The sequence below is a fragment of the Dermochelys coriacea genome, chromosome 1 (assembly GCF_009764565.3).
Source record: "Dermochelys coriacea isolate rDerCor1 chromosome 1, rDerCor1.pri.v4, whole genome shotgun sequence".
Taxonomy (NCBI): Eukaryota; Metazoa; Chordata; order Testudines; family Dermochelyidae; genus Dermochelys; species Dermochelys coriacea.
Genome location: NC_050068.2, coordinates 47,897,698 through 47,912,754, shown reverse-complemented (window position 1 = coordinate 47,912,754; position 15,057 = coordinate 47,897,698). Strand labels below are relative to the sequence as shown.

Genomic DNA, 15,057 nt, shown 5'->3' with positions numbered 1-15,057 from the left:
ATTTATTTTATCACAAAAATCCCAGATGGGTGTAAATATATTGAAACAGGTGCTGTTAATGAGCACCGACACAAAGTTCTTACAGTACTTTACTAATGAAAGTCACTCAAAACAGTATTTAGAAATGAAATATGTAGCTGACATTTGATATCTTGTTTTCTATTATCTTTAAAAAGTTTCTACTCTGAAAAAAACTACTATGTATAACAGCATTTCTTCCTGAACAGACTTTTTCCCTGTGTCTATTCAGTCATACAACTAGACGTGTTTTTTTTAGTACTTGTAGCCCTACAGGGTCAATGCAGATCTAAGAGATGGGTTATATACCTTTTTATGCAGCAACACAATTATTTACCAAGTTCCAATTATAGGAACAATCAATTATGGCTGTGCAAGCAAAGAATAAGAGAAGGGTGGCAAGTCACTGTGTGTTCAAAGGAAGAAATGCTACTTGACTCTCAGATGCCAGACTGAATTGGCAACATTGCCAGTTAGAAGACGTTAGTACCTATAAACCAAGAACACCTGAGATGGAAATCGTTCCGACACAAAACTGGAAGGCCACAGTGTTATATTCATAGTCACTTTTCAGAACTGAACTTTAAACCATGAGATTTTAGAAACTTGTTTTTTAAAAAATCTACAGTCACTTTGCTCTTCCCTGTACATGTTATTGCTAAGGAACAGAATACAGATATCTTACATTTTCTTTCTGTATAATGGGCTTAGCCTTTTCGGAAGGAAATAATTATGAACATTTCAGTGTCTGCATGTTATTAACAGCTTGAGTCAAAATTGTAGATTCAGTCAAGAAAAAGATCTTCAGCAAACCAATCAGCACATACGCAGTTGTGATATATGACTTTTATATTTTAGTTAAATGAATGTACTGATCAAAATATCAACCAAAGTTACTTCACAAAAAACTAAGTGTATTTACAGCCTGAATAAGTTATATAATGTCTGAATAAGAGTGTCTCAGATGTGCAACAGATTTACATGCACACATTTAACAGCAGTTAAATGTAAGGAAACAAAAACATACAAGAATGACTTTATATATAACAAATCAAATAAGACATCTTTTTAAGAACTTAAAGTGAGAACTTGCATTTCACATTAATATTTTAAATTTTTATAGTCCAAATGTATATTAAATAAAAATATGCATGCGTGACAGTTCAAAAGGATTTTGAATATGTGATGTGACTTTTTCCTACAAAATGGTAAGATAAATCAGATCAACCATCCTTTAATAGTATAAATATATTAATAAAAGCAACCCTCTAGTAAAAAGCAGCCAAAGTCCTTAACGAAAAGAAGAAGAAAAAAAGGGAAAAATCTACCTAGACCATTCATGGCATTCAGGGCCTAAGAACAGACCTCTGCAATATGATCCAGTACCTTCAGAAACAGTAGCCTAGCAACATTAGGAAATGTACTTCATAGCAGCTCATTGTTTTAAGATACAGTAATCATATTCAAATTACAGTGTACAGTAAATTGTAGTCCATTTACAATTTGTTTCATATACACAGGCTCTCAGCTTTCGACCAATTTTGCAATGTTCTGTGGCCAGCTTCATTTTGCCCAGCTTTCACTCAATCAAACAAGACAAAAAAAGAGAAAAAATGTTCACGTTTTATAAGAAAAAATATTCTATAGTGAAGGAAACATTGCACTTTTACCAATCTAAAATAATTTTCTAAAAAGAAAGTACTGTTCAGTGTAGTAGGCTTTGGTATGCAATGGAAGTCACTTCTTCAGTAGTGAGTTGCAGTTGCTCAGTGAAATGCTAACCAATTTTTGTGCAACACAGAACAAAGGATTCTGTCCTGGATATTCTATGCTTCCTTTGCCCTTACAGTATTGCTACGCATTTGAAGTTCTGCCCACCTCTTTTTAGAAGAAGTCCTAAATGTAACAAGAGTGAGTACAGTTTGACCAAACCTTTGTAAGGCAGAGAAGACATCGAACCACCTCACTCCAGCAGGGCAGCACTCCCAGCTTGAAAGAGAAAGGGGACACAAGACTCCTGTCAGAGACTTGTGCCGGAAACACTGGAGTCTGGAAGAAAAGTATTGATGACCCGGTAACTCTGAGCTCTGCGAATCATGTCGCGAATCTCTATATTCAGCTCCATTAGTTTGGTACAGATTTCGGTCAGGCTCTGGTTGGAGCCCACTAGTGCATAAGTGCCAGTCTGGCCCAGTGTTTGATGCCGGAAGTAAATATTCAGTAGTGTCTGGACCTCATCATCAGAATTGCTTCCAAAGATGTCATTTGGCCACAAACTCCTGCAGTGCAACCAATGAAAAGCATATTTATGTTATTACTTGTTTGGTGGGATGATATTTTACTTAGTTATATACATCAATCATACTTTCTACATATCTATAGTCATACTGGAACTAAATAATTTCACAACACACACTTGTTAAATCAAACCCAGAATATTAGACACTGAATTCACATACCATATAAAATGCAAACTCCATCATATAAAACTGGAAAATGAAAACTCGTACAAAGAAATGGAAAAGACAATGGGCTGGATCGTTAGGTGGTGTAAACTAATGATTTACACCTGCTGAGGATCTGGTCCTACAAGTGAATTAATTTTCAAAAACAATTTCACTGCAGTACTTTTGATCTGTACTATAATTAAAGAAATTAGGATAATGAGTTTTGATCTAGTATTAACATCCCCAAAGTTACTCAAGATATCACTTAAATGTTCTTGCTGGAGATACAATCCACTTAGGAAACCGATAAAAACATGCATTTTTAATAATGTGATGGGTTTAGTATAAATCACGTGGGAAAACTTGCCTGCATTCTCTTATTTGTAGTAACGCTTTACCAAGCTCATTATTTTTTAAACACTCCAACATGGATTGAATGGCTGCTTCTGTAGAACTGAATGTGGGCTCAAATAATGAAGCTTCCATATTTAGAGGATCAGCTGCAATAGCAGCAGTAGCATCTTTAAGATTTTTCTTTAATTCACTCAGTTCTCTTGACATATTTAAGAGCTGTTCAAAGACAAGAATTGATAAACATGTTTATATTTTCCTTTTGTATCAAGAAGCAGCAATATATTTCAGATCAGCTCTATCATCATATTAGAATTATTTGTTGCTTGTGAACAAACATTTTAAATACAAGAACAACACTTCTCAATCTCAATGGCAAAAAAATTCTCATTGGTGCGTACAATATATGAATCTAACGTACACAAACTGAATAGATCTTATTTTTATTCTTTATTCAATCCTCTGCTTTGCATTTAGCTTTTAACATATCAGAACACATCTAGCTTTCAAAATATATCATATCTAACAGGATCAGCCCCCTAAAATGTTCAATAAGGAGATACTAGTTGTGTAACCCTTTTACTGGACAGAAAGTTTAACGTGGCAAAATATAGACAATTCATAATGCCTTAATTTGGTTCTAGGGATATAACAGAACATGACAATATGTGATAATCATGTTCTATCGACTGTGACAGCAACTGACAGTGGCTATTTCTTTTAAATAACAGTTCATGTATCCAGCAAAACATGCTACTTTCATGATTAAAACTATTCTCATATTGTTTTTTCCCCACTCTGTAGGTTGCATCCACTGTAACAAATGATCCCATTGATTCACTCATTAACCTCAGGTATTGGGCTAAAATATGTTTACAAAATCAACTCTCTTCTAAAAAAATGACTAAGATCTTAAACAAAAAAAAAAGTCTACCATTCATGGTACTAGAGTCCTAATAACTGTCCTCTGCAATATGATCCATTACCGTCGAAGAGAACAGCCTAGCAAAATGACAAAACATACTTGGCAACACTCCTCAAGATAAAGATAGGGTAATATTCAGATTGAGTGTAGTTTCCACACCACAATCACACTGGAATTAAACCAATAACTATATAAATTAAACAATCCCCAATTACTACAGAGTCTGCGAGCTACTTGCTGTATACACTTTACAATTTGAAACTTCTTGTTCTAAGAAAACAATCATATTAAAAGCTCTAATTCTTTCCCACTACTTTCATAAATAATAAATTTTTACAAGGAAAAAAACATATGCTGTAATTTATTTTCTCATCTTCTCTTCAGTGATAACCACAGAATATATAGTGGTTACATGAAAAATACCATTTCTTAATATATTATGTGTTTTGGAGTATTTATGAGAATATATTTGCCTCCAAAACCTGCTGATGTGAAGTATTTTAAAAAGTAATCTGTGTAGAAATATTTGAAGAGAAATGGCCAACTATCAAGCTCAAAATAGACCATTTCTGTGTCATGGTTTTAGAACTACTGTATCTCAAAGGTGTAGTGAGACAATTTAGGAAATATTTTCTAAAACAAGCGATACAATCTTTATGAATCAAATTAAAATTAAATGACTATGATGATATTATGGTTACTCGTACATTATAATTTTAATATTTTTTCTTTTAAGTGAATTTAGTACTCTTGGATGGAGTCAGATCGACAGCTGCAGAGACTGGAGACCTTTGTGAATGCACAGAAGAGGTACGGCATGAACACTTACAATGCAAGCTTAAGGTCAAGTCTAGACTACAAACTTCTGCCAGCATAGCTATGTCAGTCAGGGGTATGAAGAGGTATGATCCCTGACTGACAGCTGCGGTGGGAAAGCTGCTAGTGTAGATTCAGTTACACCAGAAAAAATGTGCTTTTGCTGGTATAACTATATCTACACTAGAAGCTTTTTATTTCGTTTGGGGATCTGGAATAAGCAAAAGTGCAGTATTGCTAGTATAAACTGCATCCACTAAGAGCACTTTGCTGGTATTGTTATAGTGGCAAAGTGCTCCTACTGTAGATCTGGCCACAAAATCCAACTAACATCAACCATGCCCTAGAATAAGAATCATTTCCCGACAATGGAAGCAAGGTCAATTTCCCTGAAAATTTTCTTTGATTCTATAAAGACTTATGTATGTACTTAATTTTACATAGTGTGAGTCCCAACATGTTAAATTAAGCATTTGAATAAATCTCTGCAGGACTGGGCTAATTTAGTATTCTCACTCATTACCATGAAATTTACTGAAATTACCATTGAAGACTGACTGCATAAAAGAACTCAAACTTTGAATCACTGTACTGTCTCTTACACACAGTGCAGAATTCCCAAACACATTTTAATTCAGACAAAGAAGTGTTATAGAAACATTTAGTCTGGAGACCCATAGTTCAGGTTAATAATTAATTTTTGGTGAAATCATGTAGAAATAAAAATACAAAGATACAGTGATTATTTTAGTAAAAGGCTTGGTTGTGCTTACGACATACCTCTGGCATGGAACTAACTTCATGTACCTGTCCAATGAGTTTACAGTACGACTGAAAAAGCAGCAGCAGCTGGAAGTGGAGTTTATATAATCTCTGACACAGTTCCAATTGCTAAGGAAAGATGTATAGGAAGAGAAAACATTAATAAAGAGCAGCAGATTTTGGGTCTTTTTTGTGCAGCCAATAAAACATATTTGGGGATATATCTATTACTGTTTCTCTGGTAAGAAAAAGCTGGTTGGCATGATTTTACTAAACTATGATCACATATCAGAGTGAAAACACCCACAATATTGTTTTGTCTGTAGCTGGTCACAGTTCAAAATAATAATACTTAGCTCTTATATAGCACTTTTCATCAGTAGATCTCAAAGTGCTTTACAAAGGAGTTCAGTATCATTATCCCCAGTTTACAGATAGTAAAACTGAGGCACAAAGAGGGGCAGTAACTTGCATATATATAACGCTTTTAAAATTCAAAAGTGGATGTCTTCTGAGAGAAAGGAAATCCAAAATGGGGTCCTGTCCCATGACCTGGACTCCTAGGTGCTATGATAATACAAGTAACAAGCGATAGTAAGAATAACAAGGTGGTGCTCCAATCGAGCCAAATGCTCCCTTCTGCTTCTATGAGTGGAAAGAAACAAAAAGCAGTGAATCCAATCATGTGGACATGGGGGAGGTAGGAAGTGCTGGGTTTGCTACATAAAATCCCTTTTCCTCAACATTGATGAAATCACTTCATGGTACTCCAGGGTGGGGATCAAGTTCCATAGGTAAGGGGAGTTCTGGTCTCTATGGTATCATTCCTGCCATCTTAAGTTAATATTGCCACAGGAGTACTAGCTTAAAATGATTCTCTTAACACGATGTGCAACTCCATTCCTAAGGGGGGGGACTGAGGATACCAAGGTATCATGGAATGGCTATAGCAGTTATGAGGTTCAAAGGAGCAGATGGAGCTAGAGTTGTGGCTTTCCCAAGAGTGTGGGTTTTGGGTTCTGAACCCTACAGGCGGTCCAGGGGCCAAATTCTGTGTCCCTGATTGAACTGACGTGGAAATGCTTTGAATCCAAATTCAAGGAGCTTCCTGTCTCTCATGCAGGAAGGATTAACTTGTCTAGGGGATGATTTGTCTTACAGACTTTTTAAACGAAAAAGCAAAATGTTTAAAGCTTCAAAAGGGACCAAAAGGACTTGTGCTTAGACATAATCTCAGTGGCTGCTTTTGTTGCTTTAGAAGCTCATTAACAAAAAATACCTCACAAAAGGCTTTATGAGACATTGTCCATTTCACCAACTCTACCCCATACCAATATTGTGTCAACTCTTTATTAGAACAAGGAGGGCTGGACACAGCTCATTCTGAGGGTTACATGATGGAATCACTTGACAGCAATGCAAAGTGTTTCTTCCCCATCTCCCACATGAGAGATTAAGTATGATACTTCTGTAATTTGTAACCAGCAATTAGTTAGAAACAAGGTTCTGATTTAATCAGTGTGTTACCAACCCTGGCAATATCTCCCCAAGTCACAAGAGTTTGGCCAGGGTTGGAGCTAGTCTCGCAACGACATGAGACACTCCTGCCCTCTGGTGAATTTCAGCATTATATGGAGGGAAAACCCCTCTGACTGGCTGCCTTCCCCACATGCTCACTTCCTGGGGAAGAGAAGCCAGCCAGGGCTGCTACAGGAAGCAGCCCGAGATTTTGCCTTGTGCCCTCAGGAACCATTCTCACAAGAGTGGGGAGGAAGGAACAGAAAAATTGCATTAGCTTAGGGCAGCTCCACTCCCTCCTTCCTTCCTGGGAACAACTTGCTCTCTTCTTGCAACACCTGGCCTGGCAAGGAGGAGAAGAAGAAACCTACTGCAGCTGCCCTCACCCCCATACCAGAAGAAGCAGAGCTGAGGCTTGGGGCTGGGGTGCAGAACTGATGTGAAGGAAGGGCAGATGTGGGGGCAGAACTGAAGGGGTAACTTGAGGGGTCAAAATTAGGGATGAGCAGAATTAATGTGACAGACAGACCTCATAAGGGGACAGAACTGATTTGGGGATTGGGAGGGCAGAATTAATTCCTGGGCAGGGGAATGAGCAGATATGGGGTGATTCTTGCTGCAGGGTCAAAATCATTTTACCCAAGAAATTTGGAAAAGTGGGCCACAGTAATTGTCACACATGCACTGGGGGCAGGTGGAAAGAATTCAAAAATCAAACATAGACCAAAAAACCACAATATAACATTTTTTTTAAATCTCATTATTTTGAGGGGTTAACTTGTGATTTTTGAACCTTTAGGATAGGCAGTAGTATAGTTTTAACATTCAGTTTTTCCCTTCTGACTACTAAATTAAACTAACATAATTGTGCAAAACTAAACTAATCTGAATTAAATGCAAGTTTCAACCGTTAATCATATCATGCAGCTTACTTTTTTTTATTTGTGGATACTTATTGAAATGACAACATGGTGAAATTGTTCAAATTAGCATATAATGAAAACATTTTAAAACCTAATTTAAAATTAGTATTTCAAATGTTTCATATAGATATATTGAAACATTACAAGTTTTAAAATAACCACTTCTGCTCTCCATTCTAGCTTATTAAAGCTACTTAGAGTCTGGATTGTTAAACAAGACTGACTCACACTCAAAATTAATTTAAACAGCTGTTCTAAATGGTATGTGACAATGCCAGAATTTGCAATAGTAGCTTAGATTTCTACTTCAAGAGAAAAGTGACTCAAAACACAACTTAGTTACTTATTTTAATAATATGCTGAATCAAAATTGCTAAGGAAAAAATGTAAAGAAAAAGGGAAAACATGCCAAGAGATAAAAAACAAACAAACAAACAAAAAAACCCAGTAAAATCAGTCTGCATTAGTCCATCTCTAGATGGACAAAGAATACGAAAACTTCAACTTACTGCAAGAGATTCCATTTGCTACACAGCAAGCATGGCACAGGAAAAAGGAAAGGAAAGAAAGTACAGCGTCAGTGTAATGCATGCAATAGAAAGCACAGCCCTTCTTTAATAGCTTAACTGTCAACAATATTAGCATTGCTTGCCTCAGTTTACTAAGTGGTTGAAAATGTACCACCCACACATCATGCATAGCATTCTCATTAAAACCAAGCTTTACTCCTAATGGTAAATTATAAACTAATTGAAATCAGTTAAATTTTGAGATTTATTAGTCCCAATTTCTCTCAGAGTGTATTTCCAAAACCCAGGAAATTAAACCATCAAAGTTTCCACTGCTTAATGATTTTTAAATGAATAAATTTGGCTAAGTTTGGTCTTTTTATTATGGACAAAGAATTCATAGCACAGAAGTTCTCAAAAGTTTATGCAGTGGTTTCAAATCGTTAACAGAACTGAAGCAAAAATGTTGTGTTATATGGACGTATAAAGTCAAATATTATTTCCATTAAAAACCCTGTGGCTTCCAGGTTTATAACTGGGCATTTTAAAACTGAAAAGTTTTGTGTATAACGTTTAAGCTGTGAAGTATTTTAAAGTCTGAATTTTAAAGAAAGTCCCCCCCCTGAAAAAAGGAGAGATGCTCTCTCTTCCTTTTCCCAGGAGCTAGTGTTTGCTCTAATATATCTGTCTATGCATTTTTAATACAGCTTTCACCATTTTGTCGAGGTGCCATATCAGGTCTATAAAACCATCATGTCATCAGTTTAACTCTTGCATAAACCTACACTGGACATCTGCCCAGCTGCAATGTGATGTCAGTGCACATGCAGCGATGTTAATGAACATTTGTAATTGTTATAAAATATTTTATATTATTATTTAAAAACAAAGAAGGCAAATACAAAAATGTTATATACTAAGGCACTATCCTGGCATTGCCAAAGCAAAGGAATTTAGCCCTGTCCTCATCCCATTGTGCTTTGATATTAAAGCATGTATGAATTTCAGCATGCCCAGTTTCCTACATTACCTCTATACAATGGGATGAGTTAATGACCGAATGGCAGACTAAGCTTTAAATGTGCTGGCTTTTGTGGTGGTTAACATTAAGCCTTTGACATTATTGGTCAAATTCCATGCAGTTTATGTAATTAAGCCTTGTACAACTAAATATAAGATCAAACAGGAAGAGATAAGACAGATTACTGTGCCAGTAAATTCAGAACTACACTGATTTGCATTTGTCAAAGCATTTCACTTATATATTTCCAAATTTTGGCACCATCTTCAGCTTTTATGTGAATTTTTAAAAATCCCTGATTCAGTAAAAAAGTAAGTGTGTCCTAATTTACCATGGAATTTACTTTTTAAAAGTGGGGGAAAGCAGCCAAAAAAAGAGTGAATTCCATGGTCTGTTGTTCAAGAAAAGCTGCCTTCTCTCCCCTGCTTCCAAAAAGAAAGTGTGTGTGAGTGTGGGTGAGTGGAGGGTGCGGGGGGAAGAGGTGAGGATGAAGGGAAAGGCACAGAGTAAGTCAAGAGAAAAAAAACCCCTCCCTGCTCACTGAAGGAAAACATACCACTCTTTAAATAAATATACTTGAGATCCTCTAGGTTAATGATGCCCAGCCCCAACTTGGCTCTATAATTTGATAATGATTGCTCATCCTGTCTCCCTCAGCATGAAAAGTAATATACCTTGGAAGTTGAGAGGGTAATCAGTTTTTGATTGAGAACTCATTTGCCTTCCCCTGCCATTTAACTGTTCAGGCAGAATGACTTTAGTACTCAAAGGTCTCTCAGGCTCCAGTCTAAATCTTCTTGGTATGTGTGTGAGAGGATAGAGATTAGTTGAAAGACCTGCGTGGTAAAAACCCAGTAGGAATGAATATTACCCATATTTTTCAAATAGGTCTAAGAAAGAAAAAATAAGAAAGTCACTGTGCTCCACCAAAATTTTGATTTATCTTTTTTTCAGGAAAAGAGTAGTTTTTCAGTTTTGACAAGATCAGAACCGGGGCCATTAAAACAGGGTAGAAAGAAGGCAAAGAAGTAATCTGATGCCGGTAAGCCTTCTCGTGATTTTAAGGAAGTACTTATAGGTCCTAAAAAGAGATGGGAGTCACCCCATTATTCTGAAGGTGCTAATGTGATTCCAGACTAGACAGACACTTTAAAGGTAATACAATTCTTCGCCATTCATTTGCACAGGAGAATCCCACAGGAGCTGGAGCATTCAGCAGCAAGTGGATGATGTTCAGGTGTTCTAGTCCTCAGCATTGGTTCTACTGTTTTCAGATGTTGTTCTGCAATCCTTGGAAAGTATGAGAGAGAGAGAGAGAATGAACATGTGCTAATATATCCCTAAGTAACTGTTGGTTTTGAAGGCAGTAGAAACTGTGCTCAGCCTGTAGCTGTGTTTTGGATAGCTATGTATTCCTCCTTTCCAGGAGCTGGGTGCAGGAGCCAATTCAACTCCATGTTTAAAGGCTGCGTCTGCCCATTTGTAGTCAGCCAGTATAGAGGACTTGCATCATTAACAGAGTTCCTAGTTTAGCTTCAAGAATTGCTGTGAGTGCTCAACTTTACTGCAACTGAGACTTGTTTCCAGATCTTCCTAATCCAACTTTATCAGGGAGCCTTCTGTGGCTAACCCAGTAGGAGTTAAACCAAATTGGCATCAAGTAGGAATCACAGCTTGTAAAATGATTGGTTTTGCCCACATAGTTGTTATTGGGGCATTGAGGCACTAGATGAGGTGCATCACATGTTGTGATAAGCATGTGTAGGACTTGTGAATCTTGAAAGGTGTGTTGTGTGGCGTATTGATCATCGTAGCCATGGAGATATATCTGCAGGGTTTGCAACTGTTGTTCTGGCAGGGGCTGATGCTGGTTTGAGTTGGTGCGTCCTGGTCTGTGGGGAACTTGCTTTTGATGATGAGCTTGGCAGGTTGAAGGGCTGTTCGAAGGTCAGAAGAGGGAGTTCATGTGCCAAGCAGCATTCTAGGACCTGTGTATAACCTTTAAATGGCATTAAAGAGTTTAGGTAGGTTCTCCTATTGCTTCCTCTGTAAAACAGAGAGCCTTTCTTTTACCAACAATTATTTTATTCTTTGGCATATCCCCATCTTTTTCATTTTGTGCTCGTCTGGAACTATCATTTCATGCTCAGGGTGAAGAGCGGAAGAAAGGCATGGAAAAAATTACTCAACATTGTAGGAGTTATTTTTTCCTTCTCAATGACACTTTCTCAGCACATGCTTCCCTGGAGTCTTCCTCCCATTCTACTTTTGATAAGTAAATAGAATGAAAAGTGTTGGAGAAGAAAGGCCTTTTGGTGAGAAGGACTGTTTCATATGGACAGGTGAATGGGAGGGGAGAAGAGGAACTTATGTGTCTGTCCATCAAAAGTCCTACCATCTTGTGAACTCCCAGGAATAATACATTTTGTGTTGAGGGAACATTGTTGGGAAGAGAATAGGGATTCCTGCAGCAGCGAGAAACACGTCTTTTCATTCTGACCAACAAGTAGTTTGTATATTAACCCTTGCTTCACAAAACACACACATTAACTCTGAAATAGAGAATACCTTATTAAAGACAAACACAACACAACTGTAATATGACATTCATATTTTTAGATGTGTTTAGGCCATTTAGTATCTTATGCAGATTCTATGTACCCAATTCACATTTTAATCCCCCTTTGTGCATCATTCAGTGTTCTCTCTATTCCTTTTCCTTTTAAAATAATGAACAAGATGTGGTAAAATGGCACTGAGAATTATAATTATGAAAACAGGGACTGGTAAGGACAAGGAAGCTTTAAAAACAGCAGTGCATCAGGAACTTTTTAAGATACTGTTTGGTTTCAGTTCTAGTACAGTGGGAAGACAACGATTAAACGTATTCCAGCCGTTAAACCTCCACACAAATATTATCTCGTATTTGAACTGTATTTATAAAAGCAATAAGGAATCTTTCCCCATATCCATCTTTTACTTAGTTTTGCACACAGCCCACCCACAACATGCCCATGTGTCACTACATCAGGGCTTGTAAAATGCAACCCAAGCATTGTCAGGTATGTGAGAAGCTTTCCCAATGTGTGCATATACTTGTGCTGGCACTGGTCCACAGGCTTTAATGCTAAAAGTGTCAAGGCAGCCAAAATACACTGGGACAGAGTGGGGGGAAGAGGGGAAGCATTAGCTGTGGAATTTGCTCTCCCTTCCCATATGCTCACAAATGCACGTGCACAAAAAGTAAGGGAGAACAGGAACAGAAAGTGAAGTACAAAGGAGGGAAAAAATGAAGCAAGAAACATAAGAACATAAGAATGGCCATACTGGGTCAGACCAAAGGTCCATTGAGCCCAGTATCTTGTCTTCGAATAGTGGCCAATGCCAGGTGCCCAGAGGGAATGAATAGAACAGGTAATCATTAAGTGATCCATCCCCTGTAGCCTATTCCCAGCTTCTGGCAAACAGAGGAAGAGGAACAAAGGATGATCAGAAAAAACAAGGGGAGAAGGAATAAGAAAGAAAATGAACCAGAAAAAAAGGGAGAGAATGGGAGAGGAGAGATAATGAACAAGTAGAGAAAACATGTTAGAGGAAAATATGGCTAAAATATCAGGTATGTAGTTCTGAAAAGGTTAATGTCCTTTTTTACATACAAAAAGACAAGGAAGGAAAGAATGTCATGTTTTTTCTTTCTTCTGCCTTAAGATGTCACTTAAGTGTGTTCTCCCTCTCAACAGTACTCCTTCCTAGACAGACATTTTCCATTTTGTATGTGTGCAACTGATTGTTCCTTCCTAAATGAAGTACTTTGCATATGTCCTTATTGAATTTCATCCTATTTACTTTAAACCATTTCTCCAGTTTGTCTAGATCATTTTGAATTGTAATCCTATCCTCCAAAGCACTTGCAACCCCTCCCAGCTTCAACCACAGACTTCATAAGTGTACTTTCTATGCTATTATCTAAATCATTGATAAAGATATCAAACAGAACCGGACCCAGAACTGATCCCAGTAGGACCTCACTCAATAGGCCCTTCCAGCTTGTCTGAGAACCCTTATTACTACTAACTGGGAATGACTTTCAAACCAGTTATGCACCCACCTTATAGTAGCTCCATCTAGGTTGTATTTCCCTAGTTTGTTTACGAGAAGGTCATGTGAGGCATTATTTAAAGCCTTACTAAAATCAACATATATCACGTCTACTGCTTCCCCCCCAGCCACAAGACTTGTTACCCTGTGAAAGAAAGCTATTATGCTGGTTTGACAATTTGTTCTTGAAAAATCTATGTTGACTGTTACTTATCACCTTATTATCTTCTAGGTGTTTGCAAACTGATTGCTTAATTATTTGCTCCATTATCTTTCTGGATACTGAAATTAAACTGACTGGTCTGTAATTCCCTGGGCTGTGTTTATTCCCCTTTTTATAGGTGGGCACTATATTTGCCCATTTCCAGTCCAGTCCATTTCCAGTCCTCCCGTTGTCCATGACTTTTCGAAGATAATCGCTAATGGCTCAGATATCTCCTCAGTCAGCTCCTTGAGTATTCTAGGATGTTTTTCATCAGGCCCTGGTGACCTGAAGGCATCTAAATTGTCTAGCACTTGCTCTGCCATGAACATATACAGTATTTGCCATTAAAAAAGAATAACATTTTCCAACACTTCCCACACAATGGTGTTTGAGATACCAATTGTTCTCTATAGTAAAATAGCAGGAAGACTGTTGACTGCTTTATGGCAATCACTGCATAGCATATACAGGAATCTTTTGTTTCAAATGCAATACATGAAACATTGTTTCACATAAATGTTTTCACACAGCATTAATTACTTCACAGACCACTGAAAAGTCCTTTGATGGTAAATATTTTGTTACTACTAACATCAGTTGGATTTCAACCAATAATTTAAAAAGGTGAAAGGCTTAATATTTCAGGTATTAAAGCTCAAATGCAAAAAGTCTACACACTATGGGGCCAGATTGTGGCTGCAAAGCCACTGGCCACATTGAAGGTGCTCTGGAAATAAAGTGCACCAGAAGGAACTCCCAGAGACATTATGCTGTAGGAAAGTTACTGCTGTTACAGAGCAATATACATTCACCCTGGTCAGGGCCAGCTCTACCTACTGGTGCAGAGTGGGAGGACAGAGCCATATCCCCACCCGTTCTCCACCCACTTTGGGCAGGCCTGTGCCAACAGCGACAATAGACTTATAAGTGCAAGAACTGGTATTGTGTCCAAGCTCTGCAAAGGGACACAAGGAGGGAAAGGCACCAGCTTCTTTTGGCATCAAGAAACAATGCATAAATGTCACTTGACAGGAAGGTAAAATAGCTCCTTATTACCTTTTCTTCAGAGTCCCCTGGCTGACAAGTAATAACTCCATCTTGTGAACCCCCAGCAAACGTTGCTTTGCAGTTTGCAAGCCACTGTTTTCAGAGAAAAAAAAAATGAGGTATTAGCTCTGGCTAGATTTAAAGAAGGGTAACATAAGTATTTTAAGGCTTCAGAGTAGGAGCCGTGTTAGTCTATATCTGCAAAAAGAAAAGGAGTACTTGTGGCATCTTAGAGACTAACACATTTATTTGAGCATAAGCTTTCGTGAGCTACAGCTCACTTCATCGGATGCAGTGAAAATTTCCACTGCATGCATCTGTAGCTCACGAAAGCTTATGCTCAAATAAATTTGTTAGTCTCTAAGGTGCCATAAGTACTCCTTTTCTTTTTCTAAGTATTTTAGTCTCATAATATCA

General features: G+C 37.5%; 1 protein-coding gene across 7 annotated transcripts in view; it reads right to left on the bottom strand.

Moving 5' to 3' along the window:
* Positions 1 to 852: 852 nt before the first annotated feature.
* Positions 853 to 15,057, bottom strand: part of FRY (FRY microtubule binding protein) — a 374,481-nt gene continuing 360,276 nt past the window's right edge. For 4 of the 7 annotated variants that reach the window (XM_038411093.2, XM_043504383.1, XM_038411068.2 and 1 more), the window contains 5 exons: positions 14,650 to 14,733; positions 8,270 to 8,287; positions 5,338 to 5,448; positions 2,833 to 3,035; positions 853 to 2,297 (listed from right to left, as the gene is read on the bottom strand). In XM_038411093.2, the coding sequence (XP_038267021.1) occupies positions 2,039 to 2,297; positions 2,833 to 3,035; positions 5,338 to 5,448; positions 8,270 to 8,287; positions 14,650 to 14,733 (675 nt within the window). In that variant the 3' untranslated portion in view covers positions 853 to 2,038. The remainder of the gene's footprint in view (positions 2,298 to 2,832; positions 3,036 to 5,337; positions 5,449 to 8,269; positions 8,288 to 14,649; positions 14,734 to 15,057) is intronic. The other 3 variants (XM_038411078.2, XM_038411086.2, XM_043504385.1) reach the window with 2 other exon arrangements.